The 11,424-nt window shown below is 35.5% G+C and overlaps 1 protein-coding gene across 1 annotated transcript; it reads right to left on the bottom strand.

Moving 5' to 3' along the window:
- LOC109231509 lies at positions 238 to 6,682 on the bottom strand. The gene is made up of 2 exons (XM_019397169.1): positions 5,939 to 6,682; positions 238 to 246 (listed from the first exon to the last, which is right to left on the bottom strand). Exons 1-2 carry the CDS (start codon positions 6,680 to 6,682, stop codon positions 238 to 240), a joined length of 753 nt encoding a protein of 250 aa, XP_019252714.1.

Raw genomic sequence — 11,424 nt, 5'->3', positions numbered from 1 at the left:
GAGTATTAACTACTATACTGTTTTTTACCAGATTTTTGTGGATTTCGACATATTCACAGGGCACACATGATAGATCTCATTATGATTATGTCCAAATTGGAGTAAAATATGGTAAGGAAGATTTTTACAGTAGAGTGATATTTCATGAGCGAGAATTCACAATTATTTTTCACAAGCATTTTATCGGTGAAACACTTTTGTCCTTTGAGGAGGATGGAAAAGAAAGTATATGAAAAATTAGTGAAGCTGTTGGAAAAGCTATAAGTCAGGTTCAAAGGTTGATAGATTTTTATGATCATTTGGGTAAAAATATTCATGAGAAGGTCCTTAGTGATAAGAATAAGAAGTTGATGAGAAAAGTTTGTTTGGCCATATGTTGCATGTATAGTAACAAGGACATGAGGATGCTAGGCCAACGCGTTCTACTGGTGTTTCTAGCTTTTGATAACTTGACAAAATTTTTGAAGCAGATGATGATTTTACATGCGTTGAAGACGAGGTTTCACACTGTTACCAAATTTCAACCTTGAGGACGAGGTTGCTATAAGGGGGATGGAATGTAACGAAATGGTGGTACCTTGAGCTCCCAAAGTAGTACATTGATGTCAAAATATTAAAGAAGTGCCAAGTCAGGATGAAGTTTCAATATTTATAGTTTAGTCCTACTTTTTATGTTATTTTCATTAGTTACCCATTAGGTAGTTCTTGCTACTATGTTATACTCATTGTAAAACTTATGTTGAATGAAAATCAGAACTTTTATCTTTTAATTTCTTTTCTCTTTCTTTAAATTTGTCTTTCAAGTTTTCAATGGCGAATCCACCATGGGATTCGCTACATTTTGGTTGGAATTCTGTATATCTTGTTCTTTGGGTAACTTTGACTATGCTACCGAGTTCCTTTGTTTTAAATAGATGTGGTCCTTATCTTATGTATACCTTGGGGAGTGTGAAATACCAAATTTCGTATTACCTTCATATTCCTTTTATTTTTATTTTATAAATTTCATAAAGTTGCCAATTATTGCTATTCCAACTCATGCATTCTGGTCTAGGTTTAAGGTCATGATGAAATGCTGTTCCATTTTTGGAGGTGATGCTGTTATTTTACCAATGATATTTTTATCCGTTGTGATACATTTTCTGTTTTTCTTATATTAATTATTAAGGGTTTGCATTTGTACTTATAATTTTGTAGTGAAAATAAGATTTTATTAAGGCAATTTGATATTGAAAGTTCAATTTATAAGGAGGAGTAGCAACTCAACTTACAGACTCAACCCAAAATCCGAAATAACAAAATTAAATGACTTTAAACCAAACTTTAGAAATCTGAACATTCCGAGCTTTTTTGGTTTATATTTGAATACTACTCTAGCGTTTGGACATTAATTTGATTGAAACTTGAAAAAATAAATTTTTGAATATGAGATGAAAAATGGTTCTTGAAAGTTAAATTTGTGTTTGAACATATCTTTTACTTGAAAAGATTTAGCTAGCGTTTGGCCATAGATCCCAAATTTGTTTTGAAAAATCTGATTTGGGTGAAGTTTGGTTTGAAGATGAAATGTGTTTGGACATACGTTTTCATAACATATTTTCCAACTTTATTTTGGAAAAACAGGTATATAATTCCCAAGTTTTGGGATTTTGGCCCAAAATCATCTCAATAGCTGATTTTGGGATTTGAAATTCGGGATTTGGGAGTTGGCCAAAATATGGGCAAAATTTATGGCCAAACATGAGTTTTGAAAATAAATCCCAAATTTATTTTGGCAAAACTCATGACCAAACGGAGCCTTAAAGTTTTGTGAGTAGAAAACTTCAAAAACTACTCTAAACTATTATTGGGATTTGAAGACTTTGTTTTCAAAATCTGCCAAAAAATAATTAAAATCTATAGACAAACATATATTTAAAAACAAAATTTTAAAAAAAGAAATATTCCCAAATTTTATGCCAAACGGGAGCTAAATCTAAACTTCAATTATGTTTTCATGTTCAAACACAACGGAATTAAAATAAAAATTTTCAACTTTACTTCAAAATATAATCTTTCTTTTCAAATCTCAACCATATCATATGTACATGCCTACTGTGATTACATTAATTACTAGTAGTAATGGCAAATGGGCGGGTCCGCTCAAAAATGGGTAATAAAAAAACGGATAAATCATCCGACCCGGCCTATACTTAATACGGATAAAAAATGAGTTAACCGACGGATAACTTTCAACGCAATATTCTTGACGAGAGTCTAAACTTTTTTATTTCTGATTTAAATTTGAACATAATTAACCATATCATCCATGACTTCTTGCATATGATGACTTTTGAGAGAATTCTTAATCTCCCTAACTTGAGGAACCCCCAATTTAAGGCTTGACAAATGTAAAAGTTAGACCCATTGGTTATCCATTAGTTATCTATTTAGAAAATGGATAATATGGTTCTTATCCATATTTGACCCGTTTTTAAAAATTTATTATCCAACCCATTTTTAGTGGATAATATGGGTGGTTACCTGTTTTCTTTTAACCATTGTGCCACCCCAAATTACTAGTATTACAACTTCAATATATAAAATTAGAGTACATTATTATGAAAAAAAGAATTAAATTAAAACAATACCAAAGAACAAACAAACATGGCTACACAAGGCATTAAAACGTCTGCAAACACTAATCAAATTAACCTAATTAGTACTATGTTAATGATTCCCATTCAATGCATTATTCTTCTCAATCTCTCTACTTCTACGATCTTTTCTACTTTTCAATCTCTCTATAATTCTTCTCAATCTCTTTACTTTTCTACTACCGTCGACCGGTACAAACTTCCCGGCGGAGATCTCCGACTCTGGTTTCAGCTCCTCCATTTCCTTCCACTAAGGCTGTAGGGTGGGCCGGCCCCGGGCCTAAATGGGCTAAACGGGCCGGGGCTTAGCGGTCCCGGGCTTCGTGGGCTCAATGGGTAGGACCAGCCCGTGACGGGCCTAAGCCCATATGGTCCTGGGCTAAATGGGCCGGGGCTCGTGGGCTTAGCGGGCCTAACGGGCTTTTTTTTTAAAATTTTTTTTATTTAAGGCAATTTCTTGTAAACCATATGTGTATGTATATATATAAATTGCTCTTATGCATGGCTATATAAATATATGTAGTATATATAATATAGAAATTTAATTATTAAAGTGTTTGACGAAAATGTAAAATAACAAATCAATAGTAAAACTAAATTGGCATGCATAATAAATTAATAACAAAGTACAACATGAAGCATAAATACGTCTAATAATTTTAAAATAACACAAATTGTTGAAAAATCTTAAAGACGAATTTGCGGATAAATACCCTCAACACAATACTTTATATGCCTCCTTAAAATGCCTGTGGTACACCCTGAACGAAAATTTAAGACTCTTCCACAGTTCTTGCACTTTAATATTTGGCCTTCTTCATTTTCTTCAAGCACTTCATAGTATTGCGGAACAAATAAGCGCACTCTTTCCGAACGAGGCATGATTTAACTTGAAAATTGAGATTGAGACTTGAAGTCTTGAAAATTGGAGATTGAGAGATTGAGAGAAATTTAGATTGAGAAATGAGTATTGAGTATTGAAATGAAGAAGAGGGAGGGGGGTACTTATAGTGTTAGAGAAGGTTAGTTTTGTAAATTGGAAAAAAAAAACCGGCTATTTGTGCAATTAATATGACCGTTGGTGATCATTGGGGGTGGGGCCCTCATTCGTCCAATCTTGATTTGTAAGGATTTCATCATCATCCTCACCACCAACACGAGCATTAAACGTTGCATTAATTGGGTTTCTATATTCATATGCAACTACTAAACTTTCGTACATATAATTCCATCTAGTTGGACAAGGTTTAGGAACTTTTCTTTCTCTAAGGCCAAATTCATCACATTTTTTAAAATACTCTCTAAGGCTACTTCTACGGTTTGAATAAAAAAGCCAATTAAGAGCCATTCTAACCTTTTCAATTTCTAAATTTAAAATTCTCATACCATCACCGACGATTAAATGGTAAATGTGACAAATACATCTCACATGGAAACAATTACTAATACAGGATTTAGTGTTGTTGTAAGTATGCCTATAGCACTAGTGTTACTAGAAGCATTATCCATAGAAATTGCCATTATTTTATCTCTAATGCAAAAATATCTACAAATATCTGCAACAGTGTTAGCAATAAACTTACCTGTGTGACGTGAATTAATTATTCTATACGCAATAATGCGTTTTTGCATTATCCACTCCTCGTCTATCCAATGACTTGTAACAGTTAGATAATCACAGTCATTATTACTTCTACCAATATCAGTAGTAATAGAAATCCGATTAGTTATATAAGTAAATAAATACCGCAAATATTGTTCATATTCATGTTTATATTTATAAATATCGCTCTTAACTGTTGCGCGAGGCCAACCTTTATAAGTAGGATTAAAAACTTTTCTAATATAATGCACAAAATTAGGGTTAGAAGGAAAAGTATATGGTAAGCACATAACAGTAACCATCTTTGCTAATTCTTCACGATCTTTATTAGGATCGTAATATAAAATACCACCGGTCACAGTGTTAATTCCTGGTTGAACTAGATTTGAACCTGTACTAGGGTTAACCGCAGTATCTACACTTGTCCCCTCTTGCTGCGCTTTCATTTGTAAATATTTAACTTTATCTCTAGGGTGTGTTTGTATGTGCCTAGCCAAACTACCCGTACCGCTACGGTCTCCAGTATATTTATGCGCCAGCAATTTCCCACAAGTTTTACACCTAGCCTTATTTTGTTCTCTTACTTGAGTAAAAAAATTCCAAACTAATGATGTTTCTAGGCGTTTAGAAGGTTGTCTATTAAAAGTAGGGGTTTCTACAGGTGAGTCAGGCGGGGCATCAGTTGGGTTATTAACATGACTAGTAGGCGAATCATCTAAATCCGGTTGGGTTTCATCTACATCCTCATTTTCCTCATCATTTTCTAAGATAGTTTGATTAGGATAAAGAGCATTCATAACTTCTTCATTTAATTGTTCACCTTGTGCAACATTATGGAAAAATTCACTATCGGAAAATTGAAAACAAGGGTTATCACTATCAAGAATAATAGGAGCAGCAGGACGGGTAATAGGTCTGGGTCGGGGAGCCGGGGGAAGGGTAGTAGGTTGGAGACTACTTTCACCAATTTTAGCTTTTCCCTTACCACCAAACATTTTTTTCAAAGAAAATGCCATATCAATTACAATTATGCAAACTAAACACACAAAAATATATTCTTAAAACTTAAGAGTTGGAACGAGTTTACCGAATTGCCGAACAACTTCTTGAAAATTGAAAATCGTTGAAGACTTGAAGACTTGAATACTTCAATTCACCAACTTCACAATTTTTCACGAAATTGCAATAATAAAATAAGCAATTATAAAAGAGAAATTAGATATAGATTGAGAGAGATTGAGATAGATTGATGAATTGGTGAGTAAAAATGAAAGAATGAGGGGGTATTTATAGTTGAGAATTGGAAAAAAATGTAATTATATAAAGTTTGGGGTTAAAATAAAGTTTGGGGACCAAATGACTATTTTTTAAAGTTCCAAACAGTTGAAAATTAAAGGCCAACGGCTAGATTTTAAAATCTGACCGTTGGTCTTTTTAAAAAAAAAAAAAATTTTTTTTTTTTTAGTAAAAGAGCCGTTGGAGCCCGTTAGGCCCGGTTGAACCGGCCCAGGACCGCCTGCCGGTCCCGGGCTTAGCGGTCCCGGTCTCGTGGGCCTCACGCAAGAGACCAGCCCGTCACGGGCTTTCTACACCATCAGGGATCGGCCCACCAGGACCAGCCCGCCGGGACCGTTTAGCCCGTTAAGACCGCAGGGCCGGTCCGGTCCCGGTCCCAGACCGGCCCACCATACAACCTTACCTTCCACAACGACTCTTTTTCTAGCTCCAAATTACCCAGCTCTTTCTTCAGTGCCAAACACGCCTCAGCCACGTCAGCACCACTCCCTCGTGAGTTTTGCTTTATCTCCACGTGTTCGATCCCCAACTTGTTAACCACCATGTACGGCATCGCAAAACCACTCTCAGTTGCCGGAAACTTCAAACTCCACTGTATCTTCCCCACCACCTTACCCATTACCGGAAACATCGTTCTCGCACACACTTCGCCGCCAAACAATCCCTCCACCGCAAATAAATCAGCCCACGTCAATTTGCCGCTTTTCTCCTCCGTAATCTTTTCATCCTTAAAGACATTTTTGTTCTGTGCGTCGTCGTTTTTTATTTTCTTCGTATTGACTGATCGTCTTATTGAGAAGTCACCTAATTGAGATTTAAAGTGAAGGAAAAAGCTAGGATTTCCATTATGGACAAAATTAAACTCAGCACTCATGGTCATGGGAGCTTCAATGGGAGAACCGAGAGATCCGACTCCAGTTTTAATAACCAAACCGAATGCCCGGTGTGAATCATTGGGTCGATACAACAACTTCAGAACCGGACCGAATTGGTATAAGGTACTGAAACTCAAACATAAATCTTTGTCTTTGGCGTAATTAGTGCTGGTTTCAATACTAGACCGGAATGGGATACCTAATGTATTTAATGGGATTTTGGCTTTGAGAATTGGGTTTTGATTTTCTCGAAATTTAACTGAAGCTTTCATTATTTTTCAAGGAGGAATTCTGTTTTGCGAGTTGTGTAGAGGTTTGATTGAGGAGGCTCTTGCCATTTTTTGAGTAGCTAAAGGTTACTTTCAGTGTGTTTAATTTTGGGAGCTAGTATTACGAAAGGTGGTTATGACTTGTGACTTATGAGTTCTGGTGCATGCGTCATGCGTGTAAATTCAATTTTTTTTTTTTTTAATAAAATGAGGTTTAATTATTATTTCGTGACGTGGCAACTGTTAAGCCGTTTGCTTATATACAGGCTGCTAGTGGTATGGAATTGTTAAACAAATTGCCGGTCAGATTCAAAATTTAGTTTTTATCGTTGGTATACATAGATTATATAGATTTATACATATATCAAATACAAATTATATATATATACACATTTGTCGGCTATTTTGAATTTAAGAGATTAGGTGAGCTGTTATTTGGAAAAGGCGAAATATATAAACGGCCCCTTCAAGTTGTCCTCAACGGTCAGCCAGACACCTCAACTGACCCGTTTATCATTTTAACACTTCTTCTCCACTAAAGGACGACCTCGTGAACCCTTTATGCTGACATGGCAAAGAGCGTGCTTTACACTTAATTCTAAGCGCGTGAAACCCTCAAAATTAAGGTTTTTTTTCTTTTTTCTTTTAAATTTAACATTTTTTTATGTGGGTCCCATTATATTTTATTTTCCACACATTAATTTCACTTTCTTCCCAAAATATTCCTTCTTCACCAAACCTCTTCCTTCCGCCATTAATCCACCCCCTCCGACATACTCCGGCCCGGTTGAAGAATAAGCCTCCAAGTAGTTACAATGAACGTAGGATTCCCAACAATAAGAAGATATAAACAAAGGATTTGGAGATTAACATAGCAGAAGATGAAATCCCAAAGAGCCACCACCGAACTCCACCCTAAGACCATCGATAAGGTCGCTGTTTTGCCGAAAATCATTGAAGAAAATCGGTAACATTGCTCCTCCGACATACTCCGGCCCGGTGTCCAATATCTCCGTCGCCGGCATATCTTTAGTTCTTAAGATTTGGTTCAAGGCTTCCAACTACTGGTTTCCAGATTCCGTTGGGATTTCGGCAAGGTCTGAGTTCTTCGGTAAGGTTTATTTAGTCCATCACGTATTTGAGGTGGTCCGTTCGTAATTTTCAGTCTGTTGCCGTCGTCGTTCCTAGTCTCTGTTCGCATCTAACTGGTGTTGTCGTTGGATTTTGAGATCTGCTTCTTAATCCAAATTGAAGTAAAGTTCCGATGAAGAAGGGTGAGTGGTCTGTTTTTTTTTTTTTTTTTTTTTTTTTTTTTTGCAACTTCCTCTCTTCTGCAAAATAGTTGCTGAAGAAATGTGGAGACTAGGAGTAAGGGCTGGAGATGAAGAGGAAGTGAGACGAGGAGGAAGGGCTGGTGGTGATTCATAGTGATTAAAGAAGCTTTTTTTCATAATTATTGTTTTTTTTTCTTTTTTAAATTATTATTATTGCTTTTTTTTGTTTTTGTTTTATAATAGGTGGCAAATTCTTTTAATTAAAATTACGTATGGCATTTTATCATTTATTCGTTTGACATCAATCCGAGAGTGTATTTCACGTGAAGTGGGATGATGAGGTCGAGTGTTTAATTGACCTACTTTATGAAGGCTTGAAGTGTCCAACTGAAAATGGGGCCAGTTGAGGTGTCTGGCTGACCGTTGAGGACAACTTGAAGGGGCCGTTTATGTATTTCGCCTTTGAAAAAATTCTTCTACTTTTATTGGGCTGGGCTGGATGTTTGCCAATGTTTGTGGGCTGGTCTGGTGCTAAAGTTGTAATGTAAACCAGAAAATTTTGTGGTGTCTCCGTCAATGAAATTGATCTTAGCTGAATGTCCTCGTAATTGGCAGTATTTAATGATAAACTTTGCTTCTTTGCCCCTTCGGCTCCTTCTTCACCAAGAACAACATAGTACTTCAACTTTGGAAGCTTAAAATTTTTATTTAGGGTTACAAATTTAAAGTTAATGATTAATTACTGTTAAAATCGTTTGTGTTGATTATTTATGCTTAGCTTAATAATTTGCTTTAAAAATCACAAAACTGAAGAAGATAGAGTCAATCTTCTTGATTTGATGTGACTTGGCTAAATTGGTGATTGTGGATCATTTGTCTTGGTATTTTGAGGCTTTATTTTAAATTTGAAATCATTTGGAACATATTGGGAGTAGTTTTGATGAAATTAGAATCGCAAATTCGAAGAATATTTTACCGAACAACATAAAATATTATGGCAATTAGGTAGACTTTGATGAACAATTTAATAGATATGTCAATTGTAGATAACACAAAGTTACACAATTGATAGAGTTGCTGAATAATTGAACAAGCACAAAATTATGCAAACCTGTCATTTTTTTTCCATTAAAAAACGGGGCCAAAAATTACATATCAACCCTTATAGGACCATTCCTGTCAATCACTCACTGTGGACTTGGAAATTATTTAGTTTTGTCTATGGGCTTCTTAGATACAATGGTGCCAATGTGATTTTAAGTTGCCCTTGAAATTATCTAGAAAAAAAAATTAACTTTCATTTAATTAAAATTAATAAAAGAAATGGAATGAAAAAAAAAAAAATTGGAGGTGAACGTGTAACAACAAATTTTCCGTCGAGAAAAATAAATAATCAAGACTGAAAAATTGCGTAACAAATGTAGTATTTGATTTCAATAAATGAAAGTGTTACAATCTCTATGGTATTCCTCTGATTCTTCAAGAATATAAAGTATCTTAGTGAGCTTGACTTTGATTTGATTCAAGGGCTTGTAAACCTTGATCTTGAATCTCCTCCTTGAACTTGAATTTGGGTTTGATCACGAACAAGTAATTTGATCTTGAACGCCTTGGTATTTGATTTGGCTTCGTTCTTGATCTTGAACTCGAACTTGAACTTGTAGCTTGAGTGCTTGAACTTGTAGCTTGTAGAGAAATCTGCGGTGTTTGATCCACGAGCTCTCTGCTTGCTTCTTGTTATCACTTCTGGTGTCTTCCAGCTTTATGAAGACCTCTATTTATAGTTGTAGGGGATGGTGTGGCTCTGCGATTTGATTGGTCCGTTTGAACCGACCAATACCATCTTGACATTTGGCATGATTTAATTGCCTCATTTATTTGGCTTGGATTGCCACATCACTTGACACATGGCATGATTTCATTGGCTCATTTATTTGTCTTGGATTGCCACATCACTTGACATGTGGCCTGAGCCTGGGCTTTAAGACGGGCTACTAGCCATTTGGACTTAGGGCTAAGGAAGTGGGCTTATCATTTAATTTGTAGTCCAATTAAATGGACTAGCCCAACACATATATTGGCTTTTAATAATTAGCCCAATTTACTAGCCACAATATTTGTTTGGACTAGTGTCTTTAATTTAATATAGTCCGGACATTTGTGATTTAAAATTTACATGCTTACAAATACCCCCTACTTCAAGACCTGTCGAATATAAAAGTATCGAACTTCAAAGACTGGGCTTGAAGTATAATTGGAGACATCATTTTTTTTAGCCAAATCTTCACGGTATAGCCAGTTTTCGGACTGGTCAATCAAAAATAGCCAGCGTTTACCAAGTCAATGAAAAATAGCCACCATTTTGCTGCAATAGAGACCGGTCCAGCATAATATACTGGAGTTCGGTGCACTTGTGTATGAACTCCAGCATATTATACTGACTGGTATACTTTGCTGGCTCCAATATAATATACTGGAGACTGGAGCACTGGTGCTCCAAACTCCAGTATGTTATACTGGACCATTATACTTGCTGGAACTCCAGTATATTATGCTGGAGTTCTAGTGTATTTATGCTGGAACTCCATCATATTATGCTGGAGTTCCAGCATATTATGCTGGAACTCCAGGATAATATGCTGGAGTTCAAGTATACTTATGCCGGAACTCCAGCATAATATACTGGAGTATTTTCCGGGTTTTGAACAATGTTTTCGCTCAGATTTATCTTTACATAAAAAGTGGCTAAATTTCGATTACTTTTGAAATTGGGCTATTTTTGAACGACCAGTTATAAATCTGGCTATTTTTAAAAATATCCTTTTTTTTTTTTTTTAGGTATGCCTTTATCCAATTATATGGGAACATGACTTTGGGTAGTTTACCAACTTGAAGGCTTCTTTTGTAGAATTTATTTCCAACGGGCTTACTGGCTTTGCTGTGAGAGCCGCATTTCAAAAACTCATGTGATATATAATTCTAAAGAATTTATTTTGCAAAGTCCTTGTATATTTTAAATGGATAATGTAAAAGTTTCCAAGTCAAATACACTCGAACTTCTTTTTTTTTTTTTGGCCCGTAAGAATTAGTAAAATTGTGAGAACTAGATATGTTGAGAAGGAATTTTGGAAAATGTTTTTCCTTTGCTTGATAAGAAAAATATTTTCCTCCAATTGGAGGAAAATGAGTTGATGAGGAAAATATTTTTCAAAACATTTAAGCCAACCAAACATGGGAAAATTGAAAAATATTTTCCGGAAAATATTTTCCTTCGTACCAAACACACCCGTAATTGGTCTAGAATATATACTTAAGTAACAAAAACTAAAATCCTTAAACTTTTCCGAATCCGTGGCACCTATATACAGAAAGCTGCGAAATTAGAACGTTCAACTTTAGTTCCGGAACCGCCCTGTTCTCTCTTTCGGGGCAAACCAAAACCCGCGCAATTTTGCCGTCTTTATTCTACTC

Source organism: Nicotiana attenuata, chromosome 8 (assembly GCF_001879085.1).
Source record: "Nicotiana attenuata strain UT chromosome 8, NIATTr2, whole genome shotgun sequence".
In the NCBI taxonomy this organism is placed as follows: Eukaryota; Viridiplantae; Streptophyta; class Magnoliopsida; order Solanales; family Solanaceae; genus Nicotiana; species Nicotiana attenuata.
Note: the sequence above shows the minus strand (reverse complement) of the source record. Positions and strands in the feature narration are given on the sequence as shown.